The sequence below is a fragment of the Gastrolobium bilobum genome, unplaced genomic scaffold (assembly GCF_033153095.1).
Source record: "Gastrolobium bilobum isolate Gb01-03AN ecotype WA unplaced genomic scaffold, APGP_CSIRO_Gbil_v1 utg41381, whole genome shotgun sequence".
Taxonomy (NCBI): Eukaryota; Viridiplantae; Streptophyta; class Magnoliopsida; order Fabales; family Fabaceae; genus Gastrolobium; species Gastrolobium bilobum.
Window position 1 is genome coordinate 137,459 of NW_026897250.1, and position 24,580 is coordinate 162,038.

At 37.4% G+C, this 24,580-nt stretch overlaps 1 protein-coding gene across 10 annotated transcripts; it reads right to left on the bottom strand.

The window, feature by feature from the left end:
• Positions 1 to 4,653: 4,653 nt before the first annotated feature.
• LOC133305224 (YTH domain-containing protein ECT4) lies at positions 4,654 to 23,715 on the bottom strand. 10 transcript variants are annotated; one of them, XM_061505376.1, is made up of 8 exons: positions 23,647 to 23,715; positions 22,749 to 22,786; positions 22,466 to 22,640; positions 20,708 to 20,784; positions 20,103 to 20,618; positions 12,171 to 12,698; positions 10,184 to 10,396; positions 4,654 to 5,385 (listed from the first exon to the last, which is right to left on the bottom strand). In XM_061505376.1, exons 1-8 carry the CDS (start codon positions 23,669 to 23,671, stop codon positions 5,023 to 5,025), a joined length of 1,935 nt encoding a protein of 644 aa, XP_061361360.1. In that variant the 5' UTR covers positions 23,672 to 23,715; the 3' UTR covers positions 4,654 to 5,022. The 10 variants fall into 10 exon arrangements, with proteins under 10 accessions (XP_061361360.1, XP_061361357.1, XP_061361362.1 ...); XM_061505373.1 differs by having other exon boundaries at positions 22,749 to 22,825; XM_061505378.1 differs by having other exon boundaries at positions 22,466 to 22,592; positions 23,629 to 23,715.
• Positions 23,716 to 24,580: the final 865 nt, after the last annotated feature.

The following is a 24,580-nucleotide window of genomic DNA, read 5'->3' on the forward strand; positions in this document are numbered from 1 at the left end:
CTATTGGGAGGTAACTCCAGCTTTCTTGAACCTGAAGAGCATTACTGTGTAGCAATAACTGGTCTTCTCAATGATTAAGGCTATCTTCTCATCTGTTAGGTGCATGGGGATTTGGTTATAGCCTGAATAAGGATCCATGAAGAAAAAGTCGTCCACGTTATGAGTTCGGAGTTGTGCAAAGTGTAACGCCCCGTTGTACACCCGATTCGTTATCATGATATTAAGCGCATTTGCAATCACAACAGTTCAATTAAAATACGACTAAACTTTTTCTTTTTAAACATTGTAAATTATGTTAACCATAAATATCGTATTCAAATTAAATTGAAATCGTAAATTGCAACACCGTGATAATGCAAAATAATTAATTTTAACTTAAGCATATCATACTAGTCCTTTTAGACACAAATATGGGGTTCCCATAAACTCCACAGTAGCATTTCCCAATTTTCGTTAAACTGGGCTCCTCGCTTAAGTGAGCTCCCCAGTGAGCACTTTGCTCAGCTCGCTCAAACGAGCACTACAACCAGCAAATTAATTTTCCAGGCAATAGCTACTGCCCAGGTGCTCTGTTTCCTCGCTCTTCACCTCGCTGAAGCGAGGAAATCGGCGAGCAATCCCCTGCCTCAGCTCAACTTCTATCTCATTTTTAATTAGCTCGCTGGCCTCCTCGCTCGAATGAGCTTGCCAGCGAGCAAAGCCAGAATTTGAACATAACCTTTTTGTTTTATGGCTCATTCTTCACACATTAGGAACACCACTTGGGTACCTAATATACATGCAATGACAACCTCTAGCCCAACAAACTAGGGTGCTCTTACATCCATGACAACTCTCATAATTTAAGACATTTTTCTTATCTTTACTTGGTTCACAAGTTATGTACCTTTAACTTAATCTATAAGACCATTTGATAATCATGCATACATCAACATACATTGCCAACATGTAAAAGAAAAGCACATAAGTAATAGACTCCAAATCATGCAAAGTAGACATCCATGCCCTTCCATCATATATGCATAAAGTACATAATTACAAATGTCTAATTACATCCAATAACTCAATTACATATTATGGAACTTAGCTACACAAAATGACTATGATCAAGTTCTTGGCTCCATCCAACAACACTAGGATACCAAAAGAGAGTGATCATAGGCTAAGTATGTCAACATAAATCATGATATATCAAGAGCTAAAAAATGCAAATCCTATACATGTTCAACTAACATATACATATGATATCTCAAAATGCATCAAAATATAGCATCATAATGCCATCTACTATGGTCTCATGTAAATAGATGATACAACATCATTTGTACCTGAAAGGGGGTCCCCACAACATGGGGTGAGATAAATATCTTAATAAAGTAAGGGTCCTTGGAGGACTTCTCCACCCAAAAGCTCACTTCAGGCAACAAGCAATAAAGAACATAATCATGAATGTATGTATGCATGCAAAGTGTGTAAACTAACTGTCTAATATTCCTGCTAGTGCCTTGCACCATCCTCGGAATACAAATGACAATGTCCTAGCCATCCCTTGTGGTAAACACACCTTAAACAGGACGCTTAAGACAAATAATCCTAAGGGCAGAGAACAAAGGATGACTTACACAACTGTGCAACATACCATATGAATCTCGCAACATGCATTATATTCAATTTATTGCACAACCATATAAACAAAATCCCACACAGGCTCGGTGGAACAATCAAGGGATAAATCCCAAGATCCAAAAGCTTACCTATAAAGCTTTCCACCAATGCTTGCTCCAAGCACCAGAGTCCCTCACAACAAGCTTTATTCTCAGAGAAATATCCAAACAATAACCAAAACATCTATCCATAAGGTGAGTTTACAATCAATCAAATTGCAATATATATGAATATACATCTACATCCATATCAACATAGGCAATTCTTTTAAAACGAAATCACAATGGTGTTAGGAACTCACCTACATTTGATTTCAATCAAGTTTTAACATCCAAATCCATGGATTCAATCAGTGTTTGGCCTCCTAGCTCTTGACCACTTATCTTGATCTTAGAAATACCATGGACATCATCAATACAATCCATTTGTGTTACTTGACACAAGCAACACCAACACATAGGCATGCAATTTATGGAAAACTAGGAAGATTACTCAAAAGGTTTTCTAATCACATTTCCATTGATTAAATCTCATCCTTAGCATATTTCCCAACATACATTAATCCTCAATCATACTCTAACATAGCCAATCAACTCACATTCATATAAAACCCTAGAATTTCCAACATCAAGAAAGCATGAAAAAGACAAGGGTTTCTTACCAATAATAGCTCCACAATGGCTCAAGGAATTTCTTTCCAACCAACAATGAGCTAATACACCTCTTTAAGCTCTTGGTACACTCAATTTTTGCCACATTCTTCAAAGGTTTTCTCCTCACACAGGCCTCTACAATGGATTCTAAGCTATGGGTTTTGTTAAGGGTGATAATCTATTCACTTTTGCTTCCAACCTCTCTTGACTCCATTGAGTGTAGAGAAAGCTAGGTTTTTGAAGTCATTAAGTTCCCATTAATGGAGTTCTCTGTGTTTCTTTTCTTTTCATCGACAAATGGCTCGATTTTCATCTAATTAAACCAACTTTCATAACTTCTCGCTGGACCCCTCGTTCTAGCAAGTTCCACTAACAAGCAATTACAATGCTCGCTGGACAGCTTGCTTAAGCAAGCTCTCTAGTGAGGAATGGCTGACAAGGCCTTTTAACATAAAAGCTCATTTTCTCTACTTAAGCCCACTTGCTCACTTTAAAGGTGTCTTAAACACATTCCACATTGATTTAACTAAGTATTCCACTTATTTTATTTACAATGTGCATGATTAATATTTAATCTAATTCTTTTATTAAACCTTTCGCTTAATTAATCTTAATTATGCATGATTAACTAATTAATCCAGTGCAATTAGGAATTTTACACATTAGGGTTATGACACAAAGACTTGGGAGAGGTCGTTCACATGATCCCCAAAATCAATTGTCTTCACAATCATGCCATCAATGTAAACTTTAATTTTTTTTCGATATGCTTCTCAAAAACTTTGTTCATCATCTGTTGATAGATAGCTCCAGCTTTCTTGAACCCGAAGAACATCATTGTGTAGCAATAATTGGCCTTCTCAATGATTAAGGGTATCTTCTCCTCATCTATTAGGTGCACAGGGATCTAGTTATAGCTTTAATAAGCATCCGTGAAGAAAAAAGTCGGCATTTCCCCTTTCAATTTATTCAATGTCCTTGTACTTGGATTATCTCACCTTAAACTTGGCCAAGTTGACTAGGATCTTGTGCAAAGATTTAGAGAACAGTCCAGTACAAGGTCTGAAATGAGGAGATGCAGATGCACATTATCATCCAAGTTACAAACCTGTAAGGCATATGCATTGAACCTATTCAGGCAATGATGAAATGACTCCTCGTCCTTCTGTCAGATTTGAGATATAGTTAGGGATAATTTCAGATGAATCGTACTAGTGGCAAAGTTCAGGAGGAATTGTAGCAATAGTCTCTGAACAATTTGACGGAGCGTAGTGGTAATGCGTTGAACCAATGCAAGGCTAGTCCTGTGAGCAAGGAAGCGAAGACTTTAGTCGTGATTGGGTCTTTGGCTCCTGCCAGGTACATGGTCATCTTGAAGGCGTCCAGGTGTTCATGTGGATCTTTTGCTCTGTCATTTTGAGCCAAGGGAGGTTGATGCCAACCTTTGGGGAGTGGTGCATGTATAACACGACCTGTGAACGGGTTGTTATCATCTTCTTCTTGGACAGATTACTCTTGGATGACTGCCTATCCCTGGGCATCGCTAGTGATGGGTTCGTGTTTTCTAACTCGTTCTTCTCCAACTCGACCTTGACCATTGTTGTGTTGCCCCGCATTTTCACCCAGATGTTTAGCAAGGCAACACTCCATGTTGTCCAATCATTGAATCAGAAGAGCTGTTATAGCTTGGACAGAGTCAACTTGGTAAGCAGCAAAATGAGGGGTGGGCTAGGCTGGGGGACAAAAGCAGTGTCAGATTGACCTTTGCTTACATGGATGTGATTTATTTTAGAAGGATTAGAGTTTGGCAATTGTTGTTGTGTGTTTTGTTGCATGTTTTGATCCTACTGCTGCAATGTTTGTTGTGGTGGTTGTGCACTACGTTGTGTGTGTTCACCATAATGAAATGAGAATAGAAGTTTATTGTTTCCCTCAAATGATACAATTGTCCGATCCAAGAGAATCAATCGTAGAATATGCAAGTTAGTGGAGTGTACAAAAAAGACAGCCGCAAGGGGTATCAAATCATTACGCACAAAGAGAAGGCTTAAAGATTTGGAATCTTTAGTTTAAAATTCGTAGTAGTGTAAATAATTTAAAATTACAACAACTCAGAATTTATTTAATATTTATTTTCATGTTTAGCATTTCCGCCTAGTGCTTAAGCACATGATGGGTGTCTCAACACCTAGGATGGTCACTTTGTAGGACTTTCTGTTTTGTTTTAAGTTTTCTTATTTTCCAAAAAAAGAAAAAAGAAATTTATTAATATTTTATTTGAATGGAAATTTATAACCGAACGGTATGCGTAAAGGATAATTATTTTCAAGGTGTGATTGCTGCTTTTATTAAAACGCTCGCAAAGATGACAATTTTACAAATGAGACATACCTAACAAACTAACCGAACTCAAATTTAAGAAGAAAAAAAAGGGGAAGGGGATTAAAATCTAACCTATTCAAATAAGCAAAAGTATGATAACAATTTAGTTGAAGCACTCTAGGAAACATTTTACATGAAACCCATTCTTTTATGTAAAACGACATGATTTAGGAACCCCATGGACTCCAATGACTGAGATAACATCAGCAACACTACCTTGTTGAAAAAATTAATGAGAGAAAGCAAAAGCATGATTCCGATTTTCAATCATCAAATGCCTGCCAAATGTGATCAACATTCTTGGCACGAGTGGTACATCTTCCTAATTGGTTTGTGTTGAAGAGGCGGTCACTGAAATGCCATCATCAGGTTTACCAATGGGGCCATCAGAGGCTAAATTACCTCTATCTGCAACAATGACTTCATTGCTATTCTCATCTAAGCGGACAACTTGAGCAAAGCTCTTTGATATCTGCTTGATGAAATCACCAGAAACGTTAGCAGAACTCCTATGCTCACTTTCTCCAACTAATCCAACGGCAATCATGCTGCTTTGCTGCCTTGCCTTTCGTTCTTGCATAACCTTCTGCCGGTCTTCATAGAAATCAAAATCATCTAGGATGGACACATCAGTTTCATAGTTCTTAAAAATGGTCAACATTTCAATTCCCTGTTGCAATTTCACCTGAAATTTTTAAAATTCAGAAATGAGCAAAAAAATAGATGCAAGTAGTATGCAATTTTTAATAGCACATAATAAACTGATTTTTACAATCCATTTGTAAGTTTATACATGAAAATGATTCCTAGGATGGAAGACTAAATTGAACTAACTCGTCATTCACCTGTAAAGAATCACAATTATATGAAAAACTTGAAAAAGGGTATTCTAATATATTATAGAATTGTAAATTATATGTACAAAAGGGTTCTCTATTTATAGAGAATACACGACCTAGAATACTTAACCTAATGGGCTAAGCCCAATACAACAAATAACAAATAAATAAATAATAATATTTACAACACTCCCCCTCAAGCTGAGGAATAGATATTTATCATTCCCAGCTTGCTAGTAAGTTCTTGAAATCTGTCTGAAGGAAGCTCCTTTGTTAATAGATCAGCTAATTGACGCCCAGTGGAAATGTATGGAGTGGTAATCAACTTGCTATCAAGTTTCTCTTTGATGAAATGGCGGTCGACCTCAATATGTTTAGTCCGATTATGTTGAACTGGATTATGAGCTATACAAATAGCGGACTTATTATCACATGCAGCTTCATAGGTCCCTCACATTTTATTTTGAGATCATCAAGTACAATTTTCAGCCACAGTAACTCACAAATGCCTTGAGCCATAGCTCGAAATTCAGCTTCTGGACTTGATCTGGCAACCACATCTTGTTTCTTACTTCTCCATGTCACCAAGTTACCGCAAAGAAACATGCAATAACCAGTGGTAGAACGACGGTCAGTCACGGATCCAGCATAATCAGCATCTGTGTAGACTTCTAAAGATAGATTGCCATCACGTCGGAATAACAATCCTTTACTAGGAGTACCTTTAAGATACTGAAGAATTCTCTCTACTGCCTGCATGTGTTTTTCCTTTGGATCGTGCATAAACTGACTGACAACACTAACAGCAAGCTAGGTCTGGTCTAGTATGGGCCAGATATATCAATTTCCCAACTAGCCGTTGATATTGTCCTTTATCAACTGGAGGACTCTCTTCTTCATAGCTCATCTTGTGATTCTGCTCAATAGGAGTATTAGAGGGTTTACACCCGAGCTTTCCTGCTTTTTGAGAAGATCAAGAACATATTTCCTCTGGCTGATAAAAATTCCTTTGCTTGAATGAGCTACTTCTATCCCTAGGAAATATCTCAGTTTCCCAAGGTCTTTGACTTCAAACTCAAAGGCAAGCCGTGTTTGCAGAATCTGTCTCTCCATAAAATCATCACCTGTGATCATAATATCATCAACATATACACGGAGCACAGTAAGCTTCCCATTTAGGGAGTGCTTGAAGAAAAGAGTGTGATCTCCTTGACTCTGTCTGTATTCTAAGGTCATCATAACCTTAGTAAACCTTCTAAACCAAGCACGAGGTGACTGCTTCAATTCATACAAGGCCTTTTCTAATCTACAAACTTTATTTTCCCCCTTCACAGAATCAAAACCAGGCGGGATTTCCATATAGACTTCTTCTTCTAACTCACCATTGAGGAAAGCATTTTTCACATCAAATTGATTTATATCCCAATTGTAATGGGCAGCAAGGGATAACAAGATTCTCACTGTATTCATCTTTGCAACTAGAGCAAAGGTTTCTTCATAATCAATGCTATAGGTTTGAGTGTAACCTTTGACCACTAATCGAGCCTTGTATCTCTCAAGAGTGCCATCAGAATTATATTTCAGGGCATAAACCCATCTGCACCCTACTGCTTTCTTTCCGTTGCGTCTATCAATAACCTCCCATGTTTTATTTTTCTCCAACGCATTCATCTCCTCTTGCATGGATTGAGCCCAATTCCTATATTTCAAGGCTTCATGTACTGATTTTGGGATTGCAATAGAATCTAGTGCTGAAACAAAGCTTTTGTGCTGCACAGAAAGATTAGCAGAGGAAACAAAGTGGGAGATAGGGTATTGAGTACAAGAGGGACAGGAGGAACAAGTTTTCTTGTGACAAGATCTTTTTCCTTTTCTAAGAGCAATAGGTAAGTCATCAGAAGCAGAAGCAATGGATAAGTCATTAGAGATATCAGAAGAAATAGACAAATCATGAGAGGAAATAATATTAGAATCAGAAACAGGAGATTCAGGAGACTCAGAAGAAATAGGAGATTCAGAACTTACCAGTGGTTCAGACGATTGAGGTTGCTGGTGAGACAGTATGGGTTGTTTCCTCCTCTGATATATCAATTCAGGTGTCAAAATTTTCCGTATCTCAGGTGTATTTGAAGGTTCTGACACACCAGGAGCAGACACACTAGGAAAAGAGAAGATTGATCCAGACTCAAAGAAGGAAGGGGACGAGTCTTCTGAAGAACTGTTCTCCCCCTGACGATGAAGACCCAGAAAATAAGATTCAGATTCTTGAAAGGTGACATCCATAGAAACAAATTTTTTTTGACTTGGTGGATGATAACACTTGTACCTTTTTTTATAAGGGGTATAACCAAGGAAGACACACTTAAGAGCCCTAAGATCCAACTTACTCCGATGTTGTTTATGAACATGGACAAAGGCAACACATCCAAACACTCTTGGTGGAAGGCTCTGCAATATGGGAACAGAAGGAAAGAAGGAAGTCATGGAATGAATAGGACTGATATTGTTAAGGATCCGTGAAGGTAAACGGTTGATAAAAAAAGTTGCAGCTAACACTGCTTCTCCCCAATAAGAACTAGGAACAGATGTCTGGAAAAGTAGAACTCTAGCAACTTCAAGGAGGTGACGATTTTTCCTTTCAGCAACCCCGTTTTGTTGAGGGGTATCAACATATGTGAGCTCATGAATCATACCTCTGTCTAAAATGAATTGTGACAGACGTTGATTGACGTACTCAGTACCATTATCAGATCTTAGTCTTTTAATACCCTTACCAAACTGAGTCTTAACCATGTGATGAAACCGAATAAATATCTCTGGTACTTCAGACTTGTCTTTCATCAAGTATATCCATGTTACCCGAGTACAATCATCAATAAAAGAAACAAACCACCTTGCACCTGAAACACTGTGCACTTTAGAAGGGCCCCAAACATCAGAATGGATAAGAGAAAAAGGTTCCCTGCTTTTAATAGTGCTAGAAGGAAATGACACTTTATGGTGTTTTGCAAATTCACAAACATCACAATGAAAGGTCTCAACCGACTTATTGAGAAACAGAGAAGGGAACATAGACTTCAAAAGACTAAATGGGGGATGCCCCAGACGCTTGTGATGGAGCCAAATCATAGACTCTGCAGTAGAAGGATGACGTGTCATTAATAACTGATTTTTGCTAGCATGGTCTGGAAGGAGATGATACAACTCATCCTGTTCATTAGCAACTCCAATTGTCTTCTTCGTGGTAAGATCCTGAATAACACAATGAGAAGAAAAAAATGTGATAGAACAATTCAAATCAGTTGTAAGTTTTTGAGTGGAGATAAGATTAGTAGAAAGCTGAGGAACATAAAGAACATTTTTAAGAAACAAGGAAGGTTGAATTTGAATGTTACCAGAACCAATAACTGATTTATAGGATCCATCAGCTACAGATATAGTATGACTACCAACAGTAGGATGATAAGAACAAAACAACTCAGTACGACAAGCCATATGATCAGTTGCACCAGAATCCAAAATCCATGAGGTTTTAAAATCAGTGCAAGAAGCAAGAAGAGATACAGAACGTGTGCTCTTACCAGATAAGATCAAAGAACTGTCATTCTCGACCATTCTTCAATAAAAAAGTTAACAACCAGCGATAAAATCAACCAAACAAATATCAAATGAAGTCCGATCAGTGAAATAATCACAGATCCAGACAGAGAACAAGGAGACGAGAAGAATGACAGTGGTCCGGTCAAAAACAACCGCCGCACGCACCGGAGAAATGGGCTGCGCGTGGGCTTCACTCGCCGGGAAAGAGTTGGCACGTGTGAGCGCGTGAAGGGGATTTTCCGACTGAAATTTTTCTGGCGTGGTCGTCTGGTGAGCGCGCACCTGTCTGTGGATGGTCGCGGTTGAAAAGTTGCCGGAAAGTGGTCCAAACGGTGAAGACAGATCTGATTGGAGGCGGTCGGAGGTGTTTGGGTCGTTTGTGGCGGAGGAACTGTGCGTAGAATGATAGATCGGAGAAAATAAAGGCCAACAAAGGTCCCCTTGGTCCAAAAGGTCCCCGGAAAAATTTTCCGGTGGCGGTTGATGGCGGCAAGAGGCAAAGAAATTAGGGTTGTGTTTAAAAAAAAGACAATATGTGCGGAAGCAGAACCCTCAGATCGAGAGCTCTGATACCAACTTGAAGAAGGGTATTCTAATATATTATAGAATTGTAAATTATATGTACAAAAGGATTCTCTATTTATAGTGAATACACGACCTAGAATACTTGACTTAATGGGCTAAGCCCAATACAACAAATAACAAATAAATAAATAATAATATTTACAACAGAAAATTAGTTAGAAAAATTACACTTGGGAGATGACTGAAATAAAGGCCCCACAAGTGTCATTTCAAACACAAATGTCAACATATTTCGAAAAAACAAGACACACATAATTTTTAGGTTGTCTAAAAGTTTGACAAGGTTTCTCAAGACAAGAAGCAGCTCACCATTCAATTGTCAGAAGTCTTTTGTTTGATACACTAACCATTTTCATTTATCTTTCTCCTAAATCTGACACGTTTAAAAGAGTAAAAACAGTGAACTGTAAAAGTATCATTCACAAACTCATAGTTAGTGAAAGATCCACACATTCCTACCTCCTGAGTATCTCGACTGTTGGTCACGGGCTTGTTATCATTATTTTCAAGAACAATGTGACGGAACTGACTATTTGGAACGTCTTTAATTATGTGCCACTTCACAGGAAACTGCCCACTCCACTTATCTTGCTGCCAGAAGTCAACACTCTTGTCAAAATTGACCGGTCCAACCATTTCAGCTACCCCACAGAACTGAGCACTAGCATTTACCTGAATTCAGTTGTAAGTTGTAACATATTTTTTCATGGCGAGAGTCATGTGAGAAAGAAGCACAATAGCAAGGTAAAAAGAAAGTGAAAATTATATAAACCAACTTTAGTACTTCACTACTAATATTAAACCTAGTATCAATCTCAAGGGATATCAAATGTCCTACCCAATAAAATTATAGCTAAAGCAAAACAATGCCATATATATAAGGTCCAGTAGTACTTTACAACATTAATCCTTATTGTAAAGAACCAATTTAACCTAAAAGCTTAAGTTGTTGGGTGAAGCTACATTAATGGTTTTATATATCTCTAACACGCCTCCTCACAAGAGAGCCCATTGGGCTTGAAAGGTGGATGATGTATTAGGCCCAATTTACCAGTGCTAAGAAATTCTACAAAGAAAATGGGAGCGGCGAGGATCGAACCCGAGATGCCGAGTCTCTGACACCATGTAAAGAATCAATTCAACCCAAAAGCTTAAGCTATTAGGTGAGGTTACATTAATGATTTTATATATCTCTAACACTCATCAACACATTTAGAAGCTCAGCACAAAAGATAGGAACAAACAATATCCGAAAGTATAACAAAAATTTAAGGAGGAAATGAATTTAATTATGTATCAATATTTCCAGGAGTCTGTTCCATCCGACAGCAATTAGTATGAATATATAGAAGAGATATTCAACTATGAGGAACTCTTCCCCAAACTTTCATTATATATTCTACGAACATACTAAGGGGCCGTTTGGTACAAGGATTTTTTTGGGATTCTCGGAAAACTGAAAGTGATAATCTTATTTACCCACGTTTGGTACAAGATTTTTAAAAATTTTCCGGGAATTTGATTTTCCCAGAATTTTATTTTGTGTGTAAATTTTTTTGAAAAAACCATCCAAGAATACTATCCAGGGGGTTGTATTTTAGGATTTCTATGGCAAGGAAAAATTTAATACAACTAAACATAGCATCAAGAAAATTAACCCAACATTCCCACGAATATTTTAGTCTACCAAACAACTTTTTGGTAACATTTCCAGAAAACTCATTTTCTCATCATATTCCTAGAAATCGTGATTCCCGGATAAAAAAAAATTTCTCCCTAAAGGCTTTCCTTTGGGTACTTCCTATTACCACCTTCATCTTCTACTGGTACTCCTATTTCTTATTCAGGAATTGACGGTTTGACACAGCAACTGAATAAGATGTACACTGACCCACACACCACACCAACAACTGAAACTGAACATAACTAATATAGATCACCAATTTGAGACATCAGGTACTAATTGAAAGCTTTCATATGATGACTGCCAGAGCACAGACATTAGAATGGAACTGAAGAATATGAGCGTGCTTGCTCCTCTCCTTTCAGTATAAGCAGAAGAAAATGAAGATCTAGAGTGAGTCTTCCTTGATGAGCCTAAGGAGACAGAAGGAGAAAGGCTATAATCCCCATTTTACCTATGGATTAGAACTAGGAAATACTATAAGCTAAAAGGGTTAAGCAAGGCTTAGATTACCATATCCTGTGGACACAATCTTCCTAGAGATGGATAAATGCCAAATGTCCTAGAGAAGGAGAATGTGCTTCCATATCAGAAGTGACAAATGATAACATTTTAACAAATGGGAACAGAATGAAAAAAATATTGTGAACCAAGATTTGTAGCAATGACACAGGACAGGAGATACTTATTTATAGTAACTATAGGAAGAATATGGTAGTGCAACATTTGTGCTTACAGAAGATAAAGATATCAGATGATTACCGAGAAAAAGAGAAATATAGGACATGCATCTTGCTTCTCCTCTGCTTGGCGATATGCAGCATCTAACTTTTTGTTTCCATTTGGTGTACTAGCCCAGACACCATATTTAATGCTCTTGTGAACATTATCTTCACTATACGATTTTATGACAAAAAATCTGGCATCCTTGTAATCCGTGGCAAAATCTGGCCGGTTGAGTGATTCATTTTGGAACTTGACAGTAGATGCACTCTTTTTACTATTATCAACAGAACTATTTTCAGATGAAATTTGATTTTTCATCTTTGAGCCCCTTGGTCCTCGGTTCTGCTCACTAAGTATATCAAGAGTACCATTATAATTGCAAAGAGAAGCAGTTGCCTTGGCTTGCCGTCTGCTATTATCAGGGGAAAGGAAGCTCCTATCATTAGTAGTAAGACTGGAAATGCCAGTGCCTCCAAAGTTAGAACCATGGTTAGGCAGGTAGCCTCTACCATAGGAGTTGGAACCAGATCCAAACCCATACAATGATCGCTGTTGATGCGAGACCTGCACAGAACAGTATAGTCAGCACTATGTGTCAATGTATTATTTTGTGTTGTTCTCTGACAAGTTCCACAGTTTCACATTGTTGCCATGGATGGTAGTAGACTTGCAATGCATGGATGATAAGTAAAATGCTCATTTAAAACCACAATTAGGAAATTTCTTTGAATAAGCAATATCACTTTTTGGGTCATTGGATTTAAGATGCTATACAAAAATCAGATCTAAGAACCCACTTTTACCAATTCATTCATTCAAAATTGACTGAAAATTTCTTTCTTTTCACATAAGTACAAGCATTGCCAGTCAAACTGCTTTCCATGAGATAAAATCTAGATTCTGATGAATGCCAACGGTGCTCAAGATACTAATAGACTTGTATATAAACAGACGTTAGCAAATTAAGTTACTATACATTTGAGTTTGTTAGGTATAAGAATGTTTCCCTTGGTCTTATGGTTTATTTCTGTATCATTAGCTTTATGTGCTATATTATTTTGTACAGCTGTAAAAGTTTGTAAAACAAGTTCTCTTTACTTAATAAAATTCAGAGCAGTGTCTGAACAAGACACGACCTCCATTGTTTACATTTGCGTTTATCTTTTGCTGTTAATATGGTATCCAGAACTTAGGGAGATAACCTTAGCTCCTTTTGACCCTTCCTGCTTGGCCCATTGCCAGCAGCCACCAAGCACTGTTTTTCACCATGAACCCTTACCAGTGGTGACTGTCTCTTTATACTAGCCTTAATTTGGGAAGTTTCTTTGCTCACAACCTCTCCTGTTCGACTTAGAGGCATCCAAACCGAAAAACCCAGGACCAGAGCCGCCAACCAACGCCTCTGCTCAACCAACGCCTCACATGCCTTCCCGCTCCAATCATCTCCTCAGCATGTGTTAGTCATTCTTTCCATGCACTGGCTGCCTTCCACCACATGAGGCAGCCATTCTGCCCAGATTTCATCAGCATCGATTCCAGATCTTATTCAAGGCTGTTTCCCAGCTTGATCAAGTGGTTTCCCAGTCATTTTGTACTTTGTTCAGAACCATTCAAGTCTTTCTCTGTTTGATCCACTTCTTCCTTTGTTTGAGCTGCTTTTAAGGCTATTCAAAGGTATTTCCAGCCATTTCAAAGGGATATCTGAGCCTAGGTCCTTTCTGGTGCTTCAGACATGGCTGAAGCGGAAACTCCTGAAACAGAAAAAGTGATACCACTCCTACAACAGAGGATTCCAAAACTAATCCTCCCATTTTCATGAATTATACCACCTTAGCTATCCCTACAGACAAGCTGGACAGGAAAAATTATGCTACCTGGGCTTCAGACATTGAATTGTAGTTTCTTGGTCAAGGGTACACTGAACACTTAACCAAGAAGGCTGAAGACATTTTAAATGGTGAAAGAGAATGATGAAAAAAGAATTATACTCAATTATGTGGTTTGATAAAATAAACTATTCACCTTTCCTTGAAACAGATTTTCAGACCCCATAATTCTTGCTACAAGGTGTGACAGCAAGCAAAGGAACTGTATGCCAATGATGTGCAGCGAATGTATAATGTTTGCTCAGACCTTCTGTCCTCGATTGCTCCTCGGAAAAATGAAGGGAAGATTTCCACTTGCTTGGGTAGAATTCAAGCTGCCTTATCTGACTTTTAATGAGTTGCTTTCTTTTGCTAATTCTCCAGAAAAAGAATATGATCACAAAAGCACATTCTTCATGCTTCTAGCCCTTTATGGTCTACCCTCTGAATACTCCGCTGTATGTGACCAGATTTTAGGAAGTCCTACAGTTCCCACAATTTTTCAGGATTAGTCCAGCTTGCTAAGGGTTGTTGGACCTGCTACCTCTCCGTCCGCTTCTCATGCAGATCCTTCATTTGCTCTCATTTCTCAAGCCAATAATCAAGGACATACTAAGAAATGAGAGCACATACACGGTCCGCTGACATGAATTGTCGTCCCTACAACAACTCAAACTTTTAGGAGAAAATGGTTCTTGACATGGTATCAGAGCTTCTATGACCACGTAGTTTGAAGTTCAATTCTTGCTGCCTCCCTTCTTCTAATAAATATTTTTCTTGTGAGATTTCTTAGTACAGGTATGTGGATCTGTGTCCACTCTTCAAACCCAATGAGATTTTATGCAAAAGGACGTCATAGAAATGTAATATAAAATTTTATACTACTCATTTGCCTTCACCTAACAGCTTAAGCTTTGGGTTGAAGTGGTTCTTGATATGGTATCAAAACTTCAACAATTGGAGGGGTCTAGCATTCGATTCCTGTCGTCCTTATTCTTCTAGTGAAAAGTTTAATTTCCAAGTAATTGAATCTGAAATATATTGTATATTCAAGTGTGTAAGTCTGTACAAGGAGGCTCTCTATTTATAGAGACTAAAAGACCTAATGGGATGACCTAATGGGATGACCTAATGGGCAAGGCCCACAATCTAGACTATTCTAATAATAATAAATTAATATTATTTCTAACACTCCCCCTCAAGCTGGTGCATATATATCAAAAGCTCCCAGCTTGTTACAAATATGATCTATTCGGGGACCTCTAAGAGCTTTAGTGAATACATCCGCAAGTTGATCATTGGAATTGACAAATGCTGTCTCGATCTCCCTTGACTGGATCTTTTCTCTAACAAAATGACAGTCAATTTCTATATGCTTGGTCCTCTCATGAAAGACTGGGTTAGAGGATATATGCAAAGCGGCTTGGTTAAATGAGCTTCATAGGCCTTTGTTCACAGAGATGGAGTTCCTTCAGCAATTGACTCAGCCAGATGAGCTCGCAGGTTGCATTTGCCATTGCCCGATATTCTGCCTCCGCACTGGATCTGGCGACCACAGTTTGCTTCTTACTCTTCCAAGAGATCAAATTTCCTCCGAAGAGAACACAATACCCTGAGGTGGATCGTCTATCTGAAGGAGAACCTGCCCAGTCAGCATCTGAATAACTAGAGATCTCTGAACTCCCTTTATTTGTATATAATAAACAGAACTCAAAGTTAAAAGGGAAGTTGGGTTGGCTTCCCCAATTCCACGAGCAGGAGCCTTAGTGCCATCAGCAAGAGTGACAGGGGGTAGGTTATTAGAATAAGAAAGTGAAGTGAAGAGATCTTTATTACCACAAAGATGATGAGTAGCACCTGAGTCTATTATCCAGGGTCCAAGAGATGATTGATAAAAACAAGCAACATGATTACCAGTGTCTTGAGTAGGATGCTGAGAAGAAACCTTCTTGAGAAATGCCTCATAGTCGGCACTTGAAAGAGTTACTAATCCAGTTGAAGGTGGCGTAACATCAGTTTGAGCAAATTTGGCAGACGGTGGCTTCAAATGAGGGTACTTCCTATAGCAGCGTTCTTCAAAATGCCCAAGATTCTGGCAATAATTGCAACGAGGCCTCTGTCTGCGGCCACGTCTGCGACCGCGTCCACTGTTCCAATTGGCCCGAGAAAAGAATGGAGATGGGGTAGTACCGGAGATGATGCCAGTCGTGTTTTTGGACGCATTATTTGAGCCCTCCATCACAAAATAAAAGGAGATGACCAGAAAATAGCAAAGAACTACAAGAAAGCAAGAAATCGCGCAAAAACATTGCACATAAGTGTCCAAACAGCGGGTTTTTCACTGATATCTTTCAAACGGATGGGACCCACAACGAACGGAGACCAGATCTGGAAAGAGGGTGAGGAGGCGAGCAAGATGGTGGTGGTCTGGCCTGGAACGGTGGCCGGACGGTGGCTCACGCACCGGAACAGTGGTTCGGCCGCCGGAGACTTCCACCGGCGCGTGGCGGAGCGTGGATGCTCCGATCAACACGCGGCTTGGACAGACAGGGTCGCCTCCCTGAGCCGCTCCTGATCGCGTGGTGGTTGGTCGGAAAAGTCGCCGGAAAAGCAGTCTGACGGCGGTGAACAGTGGCGGATGGTGGTTTTGTGGTGGTTTCCGACAATGAACGGAGGCTGACGATCTTTTTCCTGATGATACGAGGTTGAGGACAAGAAATTTGTGACTAAATAAGGGTTAGGTGTGAAAGGATGGTTGCCGGTATGATGCACGACAATAAAAAGAAAGGAAAAGATATATATGCGGAAGCAGAGCCCTCAGATCGAGAGCTCTGATACCAAATTGAATCTGAAATATATTGTATATTCAAGTGTGTAAGTCTGTAGAAGGAGGCTCTCTATTTATAGAGACTAAAAGACCTAATGGGATGACCTAATGGGCCAAGCCCACAATCTAGACGATTCTAATAATAATAAATTAATATTATTTCTAACACAAGTTTCAAACCCTAAAAAATGGGTTCTTGGTGTAAGAAGTCCATAAATTGTCCACGTTTCAACGTTATAAGGGTGTGTGTTAAGGAATAGTTTAATATAAAATAATAAAAGTGTTTTTACTTAATAGCTTAAGCTTTTAAATTGAATTTGTTGCTTAGCATGGTATTAAAACCTATGACCAAATGGTCGAGAGTTCAATCCTTGCCACTCCAATTTTCTAATAACAAAAAAAATAAAATAAAAAATTCAACCCAAGGATTTTTGGTACAAGGCGTGAGTAACATGGTCTCTCCCGACTCTCAGCCTCATCTAGTGTTTGCTTAGCCATATAATCATCCAATATCATTCATGCTTGACTAGGACACCCTAGTATTTCCTAATATCAACTGACTTTGGAGTGTCAACATAGCAAACTGACACGTCACCACCATTCAAGGTATATTTTAGAAAGAGGTCTAGGGGTAATAAGGACATTCAGAAAGCTAACAACCACTCAAGGTGCAAATGCTGACTAAAAAATTATGTTACGAGGGAATATGCATGACCACAACAATGAACTAGAAGCTCAGCTTAGGACTTAGGCAAGCCTAGAATCGTAAGAAATCAAGACTATTAAATTGAAATAGTTAACGGTGGGGTTAGCATTTTATGTGGTGACAAATCTTATGTGTTCCTAAACAAAGGAATTTGCCCATATTTCAGGTTCTCGTAGGGGTGTGGAAACACATTAGAACTCTTGCATTGAAATGAAAAATAGTTGTAACTCTAATTACTTAAAAAATGGCAAGATCTGTTCACTGTTGTGAGACAATTTGGTATCAATCGTAGTGAAGAAAATCATTCAATGTTCTATCGTCATTTATGACAAGAATGTATCTATTTGGTTGTCATTAAAGGCATATTCAGCAGCTCAAACAAACCCTGGGAATTGAAGTGGCTCAATCTAGGGACCGTATTGCTATCTCAGGGCCAAAGTATGATTTAGGCATACTTGAGGAGGCTAGCATGTTAAATGATAAGCCTATTGAAACTTTGATGGAACCTAATTTTAAACTTAATCTAGGTCAAGGGGAGCTTTTACATGATTCTACAAGTATAAGATATTGGTTAAGAAACTGATTTATCTCACACTGACTTGGTGGGAGATCTCCTTTCTTGTCAATGTTGTTAGTCCATGTGACAATCATTAGGATGTTGGATTTGAATGCTAAGGTGTATCAAGGGAGCACCAGAAAAGGGACTTATCTATGAGAATAAGTAATAGACATAAGTAATAAGCTACGCTGATCCTAATCGGGCAGTTTCACCCTTTAATAAAGGAACTACTTCAGAGTACTAGGTGTTTACTAGAGTCAATCTGATTTCATGTAAAAGAAACTAAGAATAAAAACGTGGTTTCCCAATCCGATGCTAAAGCAAATTATAAAATTATGGTTGCTGCAACCTGACCTGAGTAGTGTTATCAAACTCGACTCGGACCAGCTGATTTGACTAGAAACCGGTGAATCGGTCATGTAGCCGGTGTGAGTATCTTATTAGATCGGATATGTATTTGAACCGGTTTGAACTGACCGATTTTCATATAAACCGGCAACTGACTCATTCAAAACAAACTAGGGAGACTTCAACCAAACCCAAGTTAAGAGTCACATGTAGTCCATCTTGGATGGGGCAACCAAGTTTACTATTATATATATTGAAATAAGGTTATAAAGAGTGAATTTATTTATGTTCAGGCCTGTGTGGGACTTCTAAATGCAAATAAAAGGGGATTACGTACATAAATACTTTATTGAATGAAAAGAGATGGCATTAATAGTGTTTTAAAAGTGGAATATGAAATGAATTTATCTAAGGGAGCGTAAAGGAAAGCAATGTCATAGGAAGGGGAGGAGTCGGGGTTGTATACCGAGGAACCATGTTAAATGGAGATGTGAAAAAGCTATGGGGATCAATAAAGTTTGTTCTCATGACAATGGTCTTTCTCCAAAGGATTTTCCCTGTGATAATCCATGGATACGTCAAGTCAAACACCATGTTATTGAACTTTGAATATGTGGTTCATGTTTTTGGTTTTGGGCTTGTCATGTTCTTGCAAGATATTAGGACATTAGAGTGCATTTCTTCCAAAACTTAAATCCATAGAAGAATAAAGCAATTTAATCTTCCAAAACCCTGTCCCAAGTTGAGGCTCTACTATATAATAAATTGATATATACCAATTCCGAAAGAAGTATTGATGACTTGATGATGAAGTGCGTATTACAGTATGGTAGAAATGTAAAGTAGGAGAAGGTTGTAGCCACACAAATAAAAGCTAGAATCTCTAAGTAATAGCAGCTCCTTTTTGATGAAATTGCAATCTTCATTGTTTGTCTCCACTTCTAGTCCTTTTTTGCCATTGCATTTTTCTTGTAGATATTTATTCACTTCAACTAGTGACCTGGTAACCTAATCAACTACCCCGGCTGAGTCGATGACCGGATCGAGTTTTATAACATTGTTTGAGTGATTAAAATAGTTGATTGAAGAACTTCAGTTCAGAGATATTGACAAATGACCCTTGTGTGTGATTATCAGGTTGCCCTACATATTGCCTTAAGCCCTATCTTTCATGAAAGACTAGATATATTGAAATTGATTGTCATTTTATAAGGCAAAAGATCTATTCATGTGACATCATCACAACCTTTGTAAACTCAAATGACAAGCTTGCTAACATCTTCAAAAAATCCTTTAGAGGACATCAAATTAGTTATTTCTATAATAAGCTTGGATCATATGACATATATGCTCCAACTTGAAGGATAGTGTTAAATATATAGGGATGTTTCCATTCATAGTGTTAAATATATAGGGATGTTTCCATTCATCTTATTGTTTTAGTTCTGTAACTTTAACTTTATGTGTTATTACTTTATATTATTTTGTACAGCTATAAAAGCTTGTAAAACAAGCTCTCTTAATAAAATCCAGAGCTTAATGTCTGAAGAAGACATATACTCCATTCTTCACTTTTGGGTTTATCTCTTTCTGTTAGAGCTCAAAACTTAATGATTATAAAATGCAGTATTTTGTATGATTATGCACAAGTAATAGAACAAACCATTCCAACACTCAGCCCAAATGATCCATGCGATTCAATTGGCTGCGGAGAAACAGATGATGGTAGAGGCATCAAAGACCTTTGCATTTCTGAGGGTTTTGAGCAATCTGACCAGATTCCACCAGATCTTGATCCATCAAATCCTTGTTGGGGTTCATGAAAACTGAAGGAACCAGGTGCTATAGGAAAGCTGCCTCTACCAAAAGATCCCAACGAGGCATAGCCAGCCCTTGGTCCAAAAAACATGCTATCAACTTGTTGGTCAATGCCAACCAGGTTGGTGAGGTCTGGCTGCGAAACCGGAGTCGGTGTATTAAGATATGGTAAGCTAGGAGGAACCAGCTGATGGTAATAAGGTGGTCCAGTATATGGAAATTGCTGAGGGGAGTATAATTGTGCGTCTCCACCTACAGAAGGCAAAGGTGTGGTAACTGGAGAATATGGTCCATAAGGCATTTGTGGGTTGAAGCCGTATCCAGAATGGAAAATAAGAGATGGGTTTTCATTGTAGACACCCTAATATAAAAGTTAACAAATTATATATATACTATAAGTATTACAAAGAGAAACTGCATATGAATAAGAAAGAGATGTCAAATTCTCACAGGAGATCCAATTTCCAATCCCTCAGAATTGACATATGAAGGATATTCGTCCCATTCACCATTGCCATTGTCAAAACCTGGAGTCAAACTTGCCAAAAATTAGAAAATAGCAACTCCATACAACTATTGCACAAAATAAGACAAGGCACAATTTAAATAGAAAAGCACCAAAAGACAATTGAGATTCTGATTGTTAATTTCTACTTTGCAATTTGAAAATTTCTCTGATGATGATATAGGGTGCACTGGTGCTGATGAATAAAGGAAAAATAAAACAACAACAAAAATTGGAAAAAGGTGTCCAGAAACATGTGTCTAAATTATGTACATAAAAAGAACAGAGTTCCTCCATTCTCTTCAAAGGAATTTGAAATTCAATCAAAATCTCACACACTTTGGAAAACTCAAACTGACTATCAAGACACACTTCATCAAGTCCAAAAAAAATTAAAATTCAACAACGCAGCATAGATTCCCAAACATATATATATATATATATATATATATATATATATATAATGAGAGATGAGGAGCAAATATGATTGTTGGGTCTTATATGGTTGATCATGATTAGAAACTACTAAAAGGTTACATCGCTGGTGACACCTTCTGTATAAATTCACCGTATACTTTTTCTCTTAATCCAATGGATTGGCAATAACTTTTGCAAGAGCACCTGAACCAGGCTTAAGGGTTAAGGAATTAAAAAAATGATAGAAACTGAGATGTCAATAATAGGTTAGCAAAAATGGATGCCAATTATATGGAGAAAAAGAGAGAATGGAGGCTTTGAATAATTAGATTTTAGATTGATATGGACCATATGATTTGTTAAGATGGTGTTTTAAAAAACAGGTTTTAAATTGTGGTCCGTAACCATAATTCTGTTTGCATCAGCCGCATATTCCCGCAATTGTCTGTAATTTCTATACTAAGCTTTAAGTTTGTTACAAATGAACTCAGTAAAAGAAAATAATCCTGAAAAATAATGTAGACTCCATAAACCATAGGTAGAAAGAAAACTTAGGAATGATGGAAATGTTCAGGAGTGGCAACATGCAATATTCGAAAGAAAGATGCACAAATTTCCTGGCATGCGATCATGATGCACAGCAAGGCACAATGGAGGATGGTACCTCTCTGATACCATGTTGAAATTATAGAGATTTAGGTATGAAAGGATGACAAGAGAGAATAATAACTGATTAAAATGAAATTAGATTTGATTTGATGTGTTATGATGTGATACGAAAGACAAAGCATTAATGCCTATTTACACTAAATAGGGGGCTCCTAAAATAAGGAAACCAATCGTGAAATATGAGGAAATAGAGGAACTAATCATAAGAGATCCTCTAGGATACTGTAAACTACATTAATATATAACCTTAATATTATACAATATATTCAAGTTATAATGTCATGAATCAACTCTTCGAAAAACTTAAACTGTTGGGTGAAGACACATGAATGGTTGTATTATATATCTGACATATTCATATTAGATCTAACAAACCCCCTAATGCAACAGATCCACCTACATTATACTGAAGTTCAACTTTTTGTTATTAGAAGAATCGGGGTGGCAAGGATCAAACTCTAGGCCCCTTGATATCATGTCATTAACCAACTTTTCCAAAACCTTGTATTACGTGAAGCCACATAAATGATTTTATTATATGTCTAACTTGTTTATATCATACATAACCCTTTCAAAGAAGAAAAAATACTTGTAGAAATGGAGAAATAAAGATTAACCTCTATAGTAGAAAGCCTGGGCCTGGGGAGCATACACATTAGGAGGGTACAGAGGACGATCTCCACCAGAACCAAAATATCCTGATTGACTTGTGGTCTCCCGTGAGTGACCTATAGTTGCTGTACCCTGAGAAGAATTAGAAGATATTGAACTCTCAGGTATTGATGAATGAAGCTGAAAAAATGGGCAGAAAAAAATAAAAAATAATATATATATATATATATACACATAAAAACAACAAGAACAATTAAGAAAACATAGAGGTTAGGGATTAACCACTACCTGATCCTTCATGTTATCTGGTTCAGCTGGTATCTCTTCTGCATCCATGATCAGTATGCTCGGTGACTTAGTATAGTCTTAGAAACAGAGGCAGTACAATTATTGACCAACCAAAGCTAAATTTGGAGATAAAAAAGCTTGAATTAATAACTACATGCATACAAATACGCCGTGCAAAAATATGGACACATGATTAATAGAGAACACAAATATACTTTCAAATTGAAAGCAGGCATGTCAATAACCTCACTGTAATGCTTGAAAGGAATGGAAGCATAAAATGAAGTATCCTAGATCCCACAAAAATTTAAAAAAGGAAAAAAGAAAAAAGTTACCCTTCCGGTTGTAGTCTTCCCCGGCCGTTGACAATTTAGGCCATGATTATCAAATGAGTAAGAAGGGGATGCTTGAATTCGAGGGGGCTTTACCCCAACTATAATTAGCAAGCAAATAAACTAGTTCGTAACTGAATTATCGCAGTTAAGCTATCAAGTACGGCAAACAGATTTTATTTTTTTTCCCCGAAACGCTTGACTAATACTACGATGTTCCCATCAGGGATTACAGCAAGCGTCCATAATTCTTCTGTGTTTTCTGATAACGAATTTGTGATAGCGTCATTCATTACACAGAAAATTAAATTTCCCAGATCAACACTCCCAATTCTTGCATTAACCAAATTAAAGGTTAAAAAAGGAAATAGAAATAGAAATTAATGGACATGAAACATCAACTACAACCTAATACGAAATTTTTATTGAAATCTTAAACAATTATACAACTATCTCAATTTAGTCATTGACGAGCTTGAGGAAGGTCAAGATCAAAATTCCATGTAATAATAGTAACAAAAGTAAAGGAGTTAAATACTTTCACGTACCGGTGGTACGATCCGGACCCTTTGGGGGTTGGGTTGCCGCCATGAATCTGAGGAGGAAAGATCTTAAAAACCCGCACAAGAATCTCACCAAAACAAAAGCATTACCTATCTAATCATCCAGTATATATATGTAGGTGTAAATTTACATGTAAATTATTTCAGTATCGTGTGCAATAATAATGATACTAATTCGGTAATTCCAATATTCGTTAACATGCCCAGTGAAAAAAAAAACATAAAAGCATAAAAATTTAATAATTTATTATATTAAAAAAATTTAAAATATATTTTATATAATTAAAGGTATTTAATACTAATATTAATTACCTAATAATTATAGATTTGTTAAGAGGGGAAGCATTGGAGATACACCAAGATGCATTACGGTGACCCGTAGGTTATGGGCAGTTTCATAAAACTCGCCCCGAAGAATCCGACCAACTTGTTATTGCATCGGTTCGAGTCAAGTATTGGATCGACCACACACCGGATTCGATCAAATTTGACTAAATTCAGTCAAAATCGGTGATCCAGTCGGGTCATGTATTTTTATAAAAAAAAAAATTGTTTAAACAAATGTAAAACTCATTTTAAATTTTTTTATAATTTTATTTGCTAATACTAGTAGTACACTATTCTACAATAACCTTAAATTTCAGCTTCCAATACTGAAGCAATTTGCGAAAGAATTAAGAGAATGTTACGTATGTCATTTTAACATAGATGAATTTAAAAAATATGAGTTCACAAAATCTGACTTTTTGAATATTATCGAGAGGTATGCTTACAGGGATTATGAGTTGCAATTTAAATTGACACTGTAATAGCGTGCGTTTTCATTTATTTGTGCTTCATGAACTTGTAAAAGTGTGATTTGGTAAATTTTGAACTTATTTAGTGAACCTTATTTAACTCATTTTAGATATGGAAAATATAATAAAATTTATATGAT

What these genes read in the sequence shown, in the direction of transcription:
- LOC133305224 (XM_061505372.1), bottom strand. Translation starts at nt 23,671, where the DNA reads ATGGCGGCAACCCAACCCCCAAAGGGTCCGGATCGTACCACCG. An exon ending in GATTGGAAATTGGATCTCCT is followed by an intron (nt 20,619 to 20,707) that starts GTGAGAATTTGA and finishes CTTTTATATTAG; the next exon opens with GGTGTCTACAATGAAAACCC. An exon ending in CTATATTTCTCTTTTTCTCG is followed by an intron (nt 10,397 to 12,170) that starts GTAATCATCTGA and finishes AACTGAATTCAG; the next exon opens with GTAAATGCTAGTGCTCAGTT.